Genomic DNA, 14,069 nt, shown 5'->3' with positions numbered 1-14,069 from the left:
CAATGCTGGATACAGTCTTTCTCCCTCCTACTTACAAAAAGCATGACCCTAGATGTTATAGCTGTAATCAATTCTTGCATTATTAAATGTTCTTAAATCAGGGATAGGAGACTTGTAAATATCAAAGATTATGAGAGTTGAACTCCAGCCTTTATACCACTGATAGCTGGAGATGATTATCTGCAAGGCTATAACAATCAAAAGGAAATCATTTTACAAGATGATTCATAAACTGCTTGACTTAAGTCCTATGCTGCTTTTGCCAAATAGTCAGCAAGAAGTATAAACAGCAGCTTTTCTCATTTTCTAAAAGTTAAGATGACTTTAATTATTAAATACTGGTACAGAATTTCCTTATGGATTTTGAGGTTTCATTTATAAACCCCAGTTCTGAGAACGGTAACTCCAGGAGCAGCAATGAAAAGAACCAGAATTTTGCCGTGGTGTGCAGAAGTGAATGGTGAGAAAACCATAAGGGACTCAAAACATTACTGGGATGTTTCAAAGCCACAGTGGGAAGAATGTAGAAGTTCCAAGAAGATAAATTAGTAATCACAGTGATCAGAAGCAAAATGAAGTACAATACTCAGCAGGCACTCAAGATGTTCCTACAGACGAAAGAAATCCCTTGAGGCACAGAGAACTATTTTGCTCATAGAATGTGTGTGGACCAGCAACCACCTGATAGCAGGTCTAATGTCATCAGAGCCTCTCATTTCAATGAACTCTTGAGTGCTGATGAAGACTGATAAAGTTTCATTTTGACATTTGTGAATGTCAAAGTCCTTCATCTACCAGTGCAGAGTAAGCATGTTCTTTACAACACCAGACGTAACAATCTCAGGAAAACAGACACAGAAGCACACAGACACATATTAACAGACTTGAATAAAGGGGCTTCTGCACTTTATTCCTGCAGACATGAACCCTGATCTCCATAGCTGTTGATGGTGGTGTGCAGGTGGAGAACTTCTGATCAAGAAATGTGACAGTTACTTGTCAGACACAGTTGAGGGCAATTGATGTAACTCAGAAGATCAAGATAAAGAAGTTACATAATTCCTTATCATAGAAAATGATGCTCAGCTGTCAACGGTAACCGAACTCTGCATTGCTTGCCTAATCGTTCTTCCTGGCAGCATCAGAGAGGTAATTCTCTTTGGAATATGACTTGCAAAGCAACAGGCCACAAAAGGAGCTGAGTGCTCTGTTGATCCTCTTATTTGACAATCCGTTTGCCAGACAACTGGATGTCCCCAAAATTTCATACTTCCAGATGATTTGGTTGGCAGCTGGACTCAATGTTGTTTTGGCTGTTATTCCTGCACTCTGTGCATGCTCTTCATCTCTGTCTGAACAGTATGACAGGGTCATCTTGTTAGACCAGGGAGACAGAGGACAGGAAGAGAGAAAGAGAAAAAAGAACAAAGAGACGATTCCCATTTTGAGGCTTAGCTGCAAAAATTAGGGGGGAAAGTTTTGACATTCATAAGTCCTACCCCTGCATGGGTTTTGAAGCACCAATGAATTGCACCTTCAAACTGAGAAGCTTTCCACTATCTTCTGTGAAGCCAGAATGTTGGCAAGCAAGTCAAAGGGTGTTCCCACCATTGTCTAGGAAGCCAAGGAAGCCATGGCAGGACACGTTGATGCTTGCCGTGCAGGATCATATCCTGCACATGCTTCAAAACAAGTAACTGGAAAAGTGTGTCTCACCATCCTTGAAGGCTGAACCAGGAAACAAAGCGATTTGATAGCCCAAGAGCTGGGGCTCAGGTTTAGAACTTCAAGCTGTAGGTGTGGGCTCAAGATGACTCAAGATTTCCTCATGAAACAGGAAGATTATTCATTATTTGAATAAATTGAAATAGGACATGATTTGCTTACCAGAAACACACATAAAGAAAGAAGATATAAAATATTTAGTAAATAAGAATTTGGGGCAGGAATTTGTTTTGGCTAATTCAAAGAAAACAAATGGAATTGTAATTTATGTTAAATCTTATTTAAAACCATGCTTGTAACTTGCAGATGAATACGGTAGATATGTAGTAATTGAAATGGAGATATATTTTATTTTATTTATTTATTATTCAAATTTAATTACTGCCCAACTCCCCCAAAAGAGGGACTCTGGGCGGTTTACAATAAAATCAAACTCCGAACATAAACTGAATATATATGGACTTAAAATGATTATATATGCACCGAATGATGATAAAAGTAAGTTTTGTACAAAACTTTTGAATGAACTGTCAGTCTTCTCATACCAAAGTTGGTGTTTGATGGGAGATTGGAATGGAGTTACTTTACCATTGATAAAGGTAAAGGTAAAGGTTTCCCTTGACGTAAAGTCCAGTCGTGTCCGACTCTAGGGGGCGGTGCTCATCTCCGTTTCAAAGCCTTGGAGCCGGCGTTGTCATAGACACTTCCGGGTCATGTGGCCAGCATGACTCATGGAACGCCGTTACCTTCCCGCCGAAGTGGTACCAATTAATCTACTCACATTTGCATGTTTTCGAACTGCTTGGTGTGCAGAAGCTGGGACGAGCAACGGGAGCTCACCCCGCCGCGCGGTTTCGAACCGCCGACCTTCCGATCGACAGCTCAGCGGTTTAACCCGCAGTGCCACCGCGTCCCTTTTACCATTGATAGCATATCTGAAAAGCAAATTAAAATTAAACAAGGACAATTACCAAAGTCTCTCTCTCTCTTTCTTTCTTTCTTTCTTTCTTTCGATTTAATGGAAAATTTGGCATTAGTGGATGCATGGAGACATAAAAATGGAATGGCCAAAGATTATACCTTTTACTCTGAGAGACATAAATCACTCTCAGGAATCGACATGATACGGATTTCAACATACTTGGCAAATAAATTTTCCAAAGTGGACATTCTACCAAGGACCTCCTCTGATCATAATCATGTAAGTATGGTAATAGAGAAAACTTCTAGAATTTTTAGATGGAGATTGAATGAAGCTATTTTGATAAGAGAAGAGGTTTTTGAGGATTGTAAAAGGATTTTTTTTTTTTTTAAGATTAATTTAGATAATGAAATAGATACAAAAACTGTGTGGGACACTAGTAAAGTGGTTATGACAGGGCATTTTATTTATCATAATCAAAATATTAAGAAAAAATCTTAACAAAAATGCAAATGATTTTAGATCAGATTAAATTAAAAGAGAAAGATTTGCAGAAAAAGCCATCAGACAATAATGTTGTGTATCAACTTAAATTACTATACCAGCAAGTTTCAATGTTAATGGTAAAAGAAATTGAAATGAAAATAAAATATGCTAAGCAGAGGTATTTCAAATTTACTAATAAGCCAGGAAGATGGTCAACATATTAAATTAAGGAAAGAAAGACAGAAGCAAATGATTACTAAAATTCAGGAAGGTAATGTTGAATTAGTGGATAATAGGGGGAAAAAATCAAAAAAGCATTTTGTATTTTTTTTTTCTAATTTATATGAAAAGCAGGAAATTTACATGGAAAGATTGATGAATATTTGAATAAACAAAGGTTATCAAAACTTTCACAAGCTCAGAAATTAATACTGAATAGCTCAATAACCACTTCTGAAATAGTGGAAGCTATAAAGAAAACTAAGCTAGGAAAAACACCAGGACCGGATGGAACATCTACAATGTATTATAAATGTTTCGCAGATCGGATTCTTCTATCTTTTAAAAGACTGATGAATTTGCTTTGGTTGGGTTCAGCAATGCCAGACACATGGAGGGAAGAAGCAAACATTGCACTTATACCAAGAGAAGGACAGGACTCCTTTTCAATTAGGCATTATAGGCCAATCTCACTGTTAAATAATGATTATGAAATATTTGCATCAGTATTAGCAGAAAGGATGAAAATAATCTTACAGGAAATCATTCGTTATGATCAGTGTGGATTTTTACCCAAAAGACAGTTAAAAGATAATGTAAGAATTGTGCTAGATATTATAGAATATTTCCAATATGATAATGAATGTCAGATGGCCCTTATCTTTTTAGATGCAGAGAAAGCCTTTGACAGTTTGAATCGGATTTTTATGTTTAAGGTTTTGGAAAGCATGGCATTTGGAGAATCTTTTATCAAGGGAATTAAGTCAATGTATACATCCCAAAGGGCTAATATTATTGTGAATGATGAGTTGAGTGAAGCATGTAAGATACAAAAAGGAACAAGGCAAGGATGTCCATTATCACCTTTGTTGTTTATTTTAGTGTTAGAAGTGTTTAATAGGGAGGGACATTAGAAGGGACAAACAAATAAAAGGCTTAAAGATTTAACAGGAGGTCTTTAAGTTAAAGGCATTTGCTGATGATCTAGTCTTGATTTTACAGGATTCCTTGGGCTCAGCTGAACATCTGATAAAAAAAATTGAAAGAATTTGGGTCGTTAGTGGGCTTTGAGGTGAATAAAGAAAAAAACAAAAATGTTAACTGTCAGCTCCAGTTATTTGAAATTTAGAAAGCTGCTTGAAATTTGTGCTAATATTAAGTATCTTTTTGAAATCAGAGGCCTCATTGAAAAGAAGCACCTGTTAACAGCAAGTTTGCCACATAAGCAAAATGCTTGTATGATAATGCAGCCTCTAAGTGGTCAGATGATGCAAAAAAAGGGCAACAATGAATTCACAAGCAATCTAATTTACTTTTAGATGAAGCTCCTGTCTGGCATTAATGCTAGAGTTGACCATGAAATATTATAACTTAAAAGATGATCAGCTACTGAAAGTTAAAATGACTGTATTATTCAGTATTGGATTTTGGCCAAGAGAACAGGGAACAGCCTGCAGTATTCTCAGCTGCCTTTTTAAAAAATACTATAGATTTTAGAGTTTTAAGGTTATTAAGGCATGTACATCACATCAGTTTTAGAAATGTGCTAAATGTTCCAAGCTCAAATCAGCTGTTTGAAAGCTAAAAACTAAACTCTTCGTGTCCTGATGTTTTGTCCTGGGTTTTGGATGAAACTCCTACATTTCATTCCATGTTGTTCTGAATGTCTTGATAAATTCCAATTGGTTTGCTTATTTTTGTTTGTTTATTTTTAACACACACAAACACAATTTGGAATATGAATGGGCCAGAACTAGAGAAGACCACTGGAAGTACTGTAAGTTTAGCATTGTTTTAAATTGTTTTGCTATGGAGAAGTTAGAATGTATGGCATGTAAAATAATGCTGCATCTTTGTGTTCTGAATATGCTGTGCTTTTTTTTTCAGGAAGCACATCTACATTACAGATAGCGTCACACTCTGCAAGCTTTGAAAACCAAAGTTGCTTTTATTATTTCTCTATTGGTTTCTGAAGCAGGGCAGTCAGGACCCTAAATGCAGATGCACTGTGCAACGATGTAAATTGGGTACAAGGGTGAAGCCAATTGTTAGAAAAAGGTCTGGAGGCATGGCTTAAAAGTGGTTCTGCTCCTTTCTGAGCAGATGTTTCCAATCAGTGTTATTAGGATAGGAGTACCTGAGGGTACTTCAGAGGCTCAGCCATTTACCCCTTTATTTCTATCATCTGTGAAGCCACGACAGGTGGTCATTGACTGATTTGGTGTCAGGTATCATCCATATGCTGATGACACTCAAATGCATATCTCTATCACAGGACAAGCAGGACCTGGAGGATATGAGGGAAGGGAAGGGGTGGAACAGGCTCAAACTGAATGCCAGCTAGATGGAAGTCCTGTTAGCACAGAGTCTTTCTTCCGAGTGGAGTCTGCCCATCCAGTGTGGTTCAGTTGGGACGGGATGTCTCAGGTACCCATTCCAAGAGATCAAAGAGATAGGGGTCCACAGGATGGTCTTCTCAGCCAAACCACACTGACTTTGCTACATTATGCCCCCTGAACTCAGAAAGGACCTCCCTTTGTCATTCAGGAACAGCTTAAATGCAGTCCTTTTTCTCAGGGCCTTCAGACTGGAAGGTCTTCAAAAGGGGACAGCAGTGAATATAGATGTGGCTTGGTGCATCTTGATTATTTTAATATACTGTGAGTTTTTAAAAATACATATTTATTACTGAAAGCCACTTAGAATTTTCTAGTGAGTAATTAGCATACCGGTTTTTGTAAATGAATGCATTAAACATTTTTAGCACTCTCCATAACAATATTTTGTATTTCATCATTTCAAATGAGCATGCACTCTTTCTCAGTTCAAGTAGCCTAGGATGGTTCACCAAAAGACCCAAAAACTACAAAGGCAAAACAATTATTTAAAAAAAAAACCTAAATAAAAATCAATAGTTAACCCAACAGGATAACCTACACCATCTAAGAGCAACTTTGATAGTAAGTGGTTGCTTGCCTGCTTAAAACAAGGAAACAATAAACATCCATTTCTTTATAGAAATGATTCTGCCCAGATTAAAGGTTCTTTGTCAGAACCTAATTTAATCTCAACAGTAAGATTAAATCGTAAGAAAGGTAAGCGGCAATTGTGGTAGGTGCTAGTGATGGTGGTGGTTTACATCACAAGCAAACGTTGAGAAGAAAGTGATGAAAATATGCAGCAATACAGGAATTATAGGTGTCTCTTACCTTTGTTATTGTCTTCTCAATGAGATCATTTCCAACTGGAATCAGAATGCCTCCAAGGATGGCCAGCACTGCCCCGATGATTGCAGCTGTCAGCAAGCCACAGTTTTGATTGCACCCCATGCTTCTTCACACAGTTGCAGGTCGTTGTGGCTCCCCGTTCTGCTTCTTTCACCTTTTACAGTTTTTTCACTCTCTTGTTCCCACTAAATATATATCACGGAGATCTAAGCATGCCCTCAAAAGAGATTAAAGTACGAAGTACACTGTAAACAATGCTGTGGGACATCATTTAGAAACATGCAGTTAAAAAAAAAAAAAACAGGAATACTCAAGATAGCAAACATGCAAAGTCAACATAACTGAAGCCTGGCTAAAATAAAATTGACAGAGAAGTTTCAGTTTAATACAAAAGTGAACATTTTTTTGTAAATTCAGAAGTGAAAGTCATTTAGTAGTAACTTTGGGCTGCATTGTTTCTCTCTTCATGAAATAAGTCCATGTTTTGATCAGGAAGTATCAGATGTGAGGAAATTAATTGCAGCCATTAGCTTGAAAGGCTCAATTACTTCTTTCATTGGGTCACATCTGAACTTGGGTTTCTAGCCAAACATATGAACTTCCCACTCCGGTAAAAAGCATAGCTCTCCAAAGCCTGAAGAAAGTTCTCACTATGTTGTTTCAAATGAATATTTACAAATGCTTTTGATCAGCTATTACTTCATTCTTCCTTAGAAAAAACATATACCTGCCTATCTCACTAATACCACCTGAGGTATTCCAAGACTCACATTTAAATGAAAGAAGAACAGTTGTGACCTCAGCCAATCCATTGTGAGAGACAATTAGAGTTGGGCCCATTCACCATGCTATTCCACATTTGCATTAACTTGTTGGCTTGGGATGACTGCAGTTTTAGATTGCTACCCTGGGCTGAGCTGGGGGTGCCGTGGTGGCCCTGTGCCAGTGTTTTGAAGCTGTGAACTCCGAAGGTAGTCAAAACAAGCTTTTGTATTTGATTATTCTGTTTTAGGATGGTTCATATTTTGATATTTGAAGTAGGATGGTGTATAAACTTTTATACAGTATTTGTAAAACTATACAGATTACCTCCAGCATTTCTTTCCATTTCTATTTCTCCAGTTCTACCTTTTTAATTTATTACTTAGCCTCCCTCCACAGACAGCAGGTATTATCATGACTAAAAAATAGCATTTTTAAATTCATTTGTATGTGACTTCTGCACAGCATTGATAGCACCGTGGTATTAATGAATATTCCCCGATAAATGGCAGCCCTGCTAGATTTCTATTGGAGGGCAAATCCAGCGCCACTGACTCTTCACAATGTCTTCGCCCGTTTCTTGGCTATATTAAAATCTGTGGCAATAGTTTTACTTGACCCTTTGTATTTATTTTATGTTGGTTTAATTGTTTTATGTTTTTATGATTGTATGCCACCCAGTCATTTGTTGAGTTGGGCAGCTATAGAAATCATCTATCTATCTAGCTGGGTTCATCTGTCTACTTCTCTATTAAATGTTGTAATACAAATGCATGACAAAGGGGGCAGGAAATGATTAGTCCTAAACCCGAATTGTTATTCTGCCAAAATCTGTTCAGATTCCCTCCAATCCAGTAATTTTGAGTTTAGCTGGGGAAGAGTTCATCTTCCTTGGTAGCAGTATAGCACGGGTCAGAAAAAGGTGCAGCAGGAACTTTTAAGTAGTTAAAATATGGATCTGGATGGTTAAAATTCCTGGGAAGTGGTCACTATCAGCAAGACTATCAGTGAAAAATCTCTACCTAAAAAGTATCGAGTTTTGGGAAATTGCTATATAGTCTGTAAGGGAAGGATTAGAGCCAGCCCAATGAGTAAATTCTGTTGGATAATCACTACGCATAGAACTGTAGCAGATTTAGATTTAATTTGTTAAGGGTTTTGTACATGGGAAAGTCCTTGGGAGATGGGGTGAAGAGATGTTGCCTAGGGAATGGTCAGTTAAGAGGCAGCTTAGCCCAAAGCCGGATAGTGGGAAGGGCAAGAGGCTCAGAAGGGACCCTCCCTCATTTCTCAGACTGTTAAGGAAATGGCAGGAGAATTGTAGTTCAGACTTGAAAGATTAATGTCAGCCTTCCCAGGTAGACCAGACAGGAAGCATGACCAGATAAGCTAATTCTCCTTTATTATAAAGCTACATGAACAGAATCTTGCAAGTCGGAAAGCACATTACATTGTAAATTACCAATATATGTCTCTAATCTGGACCAGACAGTTTTCAGTTGGGAGTGCAACCGCAGTGATGGGATGTAAACATTAATAACTAAAAATATAACATTGCTGAATTTAAGTAGTCAGCCATCACACAGCATTCCAAGGAATGCCAGAGAAGAATTTCAAATTGAAATGCAACAGAGATAAGCAAACTTAGGCCACCACAAAATCTGTCCCATCCAGCTCCAGGGATTGACCCCACTGAAAAGGATTTAAATCCATCTAGTATTGCGTCCTCAGAAAGCCAAGTTTCCTGTGGAAAAATAATGTCAAACTTTTGGATGTAATTCATAAAAGAGGTGTCACTGCTTTTATTCTTCCACTCCAGGAGATGACCACCAGTGGGTGAGAAACAAAAGACAGTGACTGAGGTGTCTGTGGATCTCCTTCTCTATGCTGTTCCTCTTGAGAGTTTTGCAGGAGGTATTGTGGTGTCATCTGGGGATATTCCAGAAGCAAAATAACTCAAAATCAAGGGATTTGGATCTTTGTTGGTTATGGATTTTTTTGTATTCTTCACATGGTTAGTATTTCTGTTGGCTTCAGATTCTTTAACACACACACACACACACCCTCTTCCTTTTGAAGCTTTGTGTCTTTTTGGCAAAGATCACAAAGTCCTCAGGACCTCAGGGGTGTGGATAAGATGGATAGCTCAGACTCTTTGACTCCAGCCCTTTTCAGTTCCTGGGACAGGCAGATTAATTCTATCTGTTCATGTTGGTTTTCACCCTCTAAGTAGTCAGAGTGTTCTATTGCGGTTTTCAGTATATCATGGGCTTTTGATGTAATCATCTTGAGTGGGAAGACAAAATCAATTAATGGTGCAGCTACTGCACATGTTGCCACCAGCATGTGTATAGGATCTTCCAATCTCTTGAGTATTTCCTCCTGCTCTTGAGCTGGTAGATCTCCAAAAGAGTTAATGTTTTAAAACATTAAAAAGTAAAAGTTCTGTTCCCAATGGTTCAACAGTTGCCTTCTTTTTTACTGTTACCTAGAACCGCTTGTCTAAGGAGTTCATTTTCAAGGGCATTGCCAGTGCAGTGTTCATCTATTTCTCTACAGCTATAGCCTTACTTTTCAGAGTTGGAAGACCAGCAGCATTTTGTTGAAGCAAGTCAAGAGTGGAGTAATTTTCTCTTCATGGAAAACTTGTTTAAGAAATATTAAGAAAGTGCTCCAAAAGTCAGCTGGGTGACTTGGGCCAGTCCCTCTGTCTCAGCCCAACTCACCTCACAGGGTTGTTGCTGTGGGGAAAATAGGAGGAGGAAGGAGTAATAGGAATGTTTGCCACCTTGAGTTATTTATAAAAATGATAAAGGCAGGATTAAAAAAAAATCCAAATAAATAAATAAATAAGGTCTCATTTTGAATAGCAAATTTAGGAAATAGTATGAGTAGGTTAGAAGTGTTCAACCACAAAGCAAGACAATTTATGGCAAGTCCCCATCTCACAGTCATATTACCATGCAAGCCCCCTTTTTATGTCCCTGCCCTATAACACTATGCATGTCAGTATGCATGCTCTGATGTCATTCAACTGCATTTTGCTACTTGCTTGCCAGCAAAGACTAGGTCAGCAAGACCAGCTGATCTGTTTTCTGCTGGTAATTGCCTATCACCAGCTGAATGCAGAAAAGCTGCAACCAGCCATATTTACTTACTTATTGTCACTCTCTGCTTGGATTTTTGTTTGCTCTCATTTTCTGGTAATCAGGTTATTTTTATTTTTTTAAAGTAATTTTATTATAAGAAGATTTTACACAGGTTTGTAAAAGCAACAGAAACATGAAAGAAAAGTAGGAAAATAAAGTAAAAGAAAAGGTGAAAGATAACAAAAAAAGAAAAAGGTATCTAAAGAAACAGCTTCCAATCTTCTTTGCAACAGTTACAAACATAATAATTGCCATCTTCACCCTCCCAAATTACATACCATGGTTCCCGTTTTCCCATAAACATGCCATTTTAATAAATAAATTGGGAAATGATCAGTACATTTTAATCCAATTTCAGCAAAAAGTCCATAAAGGGTTTCCAGGTTTTTATAAAACTAATTGTTCTTCCCTCCTTAATCAAGGAAGGCAATTTAGCCATTTCTGCAAACTCAGCCATCTTCATGATCCATTCCTCCATTATGGGTATTTCTGTATTCATCCATCTTTGTGCAAATAATAGACTCGCTGAAGTTTTGCCATATATAAAACCAGTCGTCCATGAGCCTTTTCTAGTTGACTGTCAATAAGTCCTAGTAAGAAAAGTTCCAATTACATCTGAATATTAATTTTGAAAACTCTCTGCATCAACATATGTATCTGTGTCCACTATCTTTCCACTTTTTCACAAGTCCACCGTGCATGGTAAAAAGCCCCTTCTTCATTTTCACAGTTCCAACACTGATTTGCTATTCATTTATACATTTTTTTACAGTTTAGCTGGTGTCATATATCACTGGTATATCATTTTATAAAAGTTCTCTCTTACATTATCACATACTGAAAATTTAACACCAGGGGCACTATGGCAAACGTCTCAACAGCCAGAAAAGCAGAAACCACAGAAATCAGTTCCTGGGTCTTAAGGGCTGCCCTCTATCATCAACAGACTATTTTTGAAAAATGTAAACATTTAGGCTCATTTTCAGCTATTTCTTGGGTGATATTTTTATTAAGAATAATAATATACAACATCCGCCTATCCCAGGTCCTTGGGAAGGACTTGATAGGTGGACTAAACATGTGGCTGAATGTGCGATCAATCATAATATAGTAAATATATATGCCACCCGACCCCCAGCATCTCTGGGAGACTTAACCACTGAAGGCAAATGAGAAAGAACCATAATTAATATAAAGTGAACAGAATCCAGTTTAAAATATATGAACAGCAGTGAAAAACACTGGCAATGGGCTCAAAATGGAATGTTTTGAGTTTTTTTTAAAGTCTAGTGTCTGAACTCAACTCTCAAGGGAGTATACTCCAAAGCTAGCCAACATCACAGAGAATGGCCTTCTCCCAGCTGCTTCACACACAAACATGTGACTCAGAAGACTTATTTAAGAAGAGTCTAAGGAAGAGTCCTTCCTTAGTGCTCTAGTGCATGTCAAAGTTAGTAGTCTCTTAGTCAACCTCCAAGCCATTCCAGGCTTTCAGATAGTCCTTAGTGTAAGGCAGTGAACCTATTAACTGTCCTCTGCAAGGATCGCTATTATTGTGGTCCATAGAGTCAACCCTAATTGTTTGTGACTGCAGGAACAAGTCCACAAAGTTCTTTGCAACATTTTTTGGGAATGGCTGAGAAGGCATGATTGGCCCAAAGTCACCCACTAGCTTTTGTGCCTTAGACAGACAAAACTCATGGTCTCCCAGCTTCTAATCCAGCACCTTTAACCACTACACCAAACTGGCTTTCCTTCAAGGGTCACCCCACAGAATAGTGCCTCATGTGTAGTGATGAAACCAAGTCTTAGATCAGCAAATATTGGCATGTTTCACCTAGGTGTGAACAACCTGCCCACCTAGCTATCTTAGAGGCAGCTTCTTATGAGAGCACTCACAACGTGGGGGCCTGGACTTTCCTGGAGACTAAAATTCCCATCCAGAATAAAGCCACTTTTGTTCCTAGTGGTGAGGAGGAGGAGGAGGAGGAGGAGGAGGAGGAGGAGGAGGAGGAGGAAGAGGAGGAGGGGAAGGAGGAGGAGTAGGAAGAGGAAGAAGAGGAAGAGGAGAAGGAGGAGGAGGAGGAAGAGGAGGAAGAAGAGAAGGAAGAAAAGGAAGAGGAAGAAGAGGAAGAAGAAGAAGAAGAGGAAGAGGAGGAAGAGGAGGAGGAGGAAGAGGAGGAAGAAGAAGATGAAGATGAAGATTGAACTACCAAAGGCTGTTTTCTAAATTTTCAGATCTGGCACTGAATCTGGGCAGTTAATAATCGTACAATAAGTTTAAAGATATGAAAAGTTGTGTGGTGCAGTATCAACTCTATTTAACCCCTGGATAATTTTATTTTTGGAGACATACTGCAGATCATAATCCTAACTGTTGATGCTCACACATTATTTTCAACCACTTTTTTCCCAAACTCTTTTTACCTCCATACCATTTCTGAAGGACTGTGCCAATATTGAGAAATTCTTATCAAACCACCACCACCACCACCACCCATTCATCAGCACAGCAAAGAGCAACTTACTAACTTCATAAAGGGGGGGCTTTGGAGTAAACAAAGTTGAAACAAGGGCTGAACTGGTCTTTCAAAATCATCTGTGTTTTCCACAGAGCTGTTATATTCAGGCCCCACCTAGTGTCCAAAGCTTTAAGGACCAGCTTCCCCCAAAGATGATCATGGTTTTAAAAAAAATTGTGGAATGAAGAGGTCAGTCAGCTCCTTTTCCATTAGGCAGGGAAGAAGCTACTACTTTAGTGTTTAAATTCCTCTTTCCTCCCCCTACCCTTCGTCTTGTAGTAAACATATAAGTTTGCAGGCAGAGAATTCCTTATTTAGATAACCCACATAGAATGATCTAATGATATGCTAATAAAAAATTAGAGATCATACTTAGTTTGGAATATCAGGAAGCTTTAAACTTAGGATTCCAAAGCAGCCAGCAGGACTACAAGCGGTTCCAATTTCCAAGACAATTGTTTGCTTGTTTTGCATCCGTGTCAAGTGTGAAAAGTCAGCTTCGAAGTGTAGGCAAGGAATCAGTGAAAACCTAGCTTGGAACAAAGTCATCATCAGCAAACATGTTGTGCTCAGACACAAGAACATTAACATGTGTATTAGTGTATATTACCAGACCCCAAAATAGCATGCACACTCTCTGTTCACAAATAATGGTGCCCTGAATACTTACTCAGCTGTTTTTACACTGGCTGCAAATCAGTTGACCCTGTTACATCACCTATTGACTTGAAACTGGTCTGGTCTATCCGTTTAGTCATGTCCAACTCTCGGTCACTTTGTGGATCAGTGCTCTCCATGCCTTTCTATCTCTTACAGCATCCTTTAGTTCCATCAAAGTCATTCCAGTGTCCCTTCTGATGGTGTCAAGCCAGTGAGTCCTGGGGCAGCCCGTTCTTCTTTTACCACGGACCAATCCCAGCATAATTGTCTTTTTGAGTGAGTCAGCTTGCATAACATGATGAAAGTATGACCGTTTTTGTCTGGTGGTCTTGGCTTCCAGGGATATTTTTGGTTTGACTCTGTCTAGGACCTCTTTGTTGGTAATCTTCACTGTCCA

General features: G+C 38.5%; 2 protein-coding genes across 3 annotated transcripts in view; both read right to left on the bottom strand.

Annotated features, from left to right (window-relative positions):
• Positions 1-6,756, bottom strand: part of LOC134500724 (platelet glycoprotein 4-like) — a 33,265-nt gene extending 26,509 nt beyond the window's left edge. The window contains exon 1 of one of the 2 annotated variants that reach the window (XM_063308090.1): positions 6,562-6,756. In XM_063308090.1, coding sequence (XP_063164160.1) covers positions 6,562-6,681 — 120 coding nt within the window. In that variant the 5' untranslated portion in view covers positions 6,682-6,756. The remainder of the gene's footprint in view (positions 1-6,561) is intronic. The other variant, XM_063308091.1, reaches the window with a different exon arrangement.
• LOC134500729 (platelet glycoprotein 4-like) overlaps positions 1-14,069 on the bottom strand; it is a 461,190-nt gene that overhangs the window by 375,903 nt on the left and 71,218 nt on the right. The gene's annotated exons all lie outside the window — the stretch shown is intronic.

The sequence above is a fragment of the Candoia aspera genome, chromosome 7 (genome assembly GCF_035149785.1).
Source record: "Candoia aspera isolate rCanAsp1 chromosome 7, rCanAsp1.hap2, whole genome shotgun sequence".
NCBI lineage: Eukaryota > Metazoa > Chordata > Lepidosauria > Squamata > Boidae > Candoia > Candoia aspera.
The sequence above is the reverse complement of the archived record's forward strand: the minus strand, read 5'-3'. Positions and strand labels throughout refer to the sequence as shown.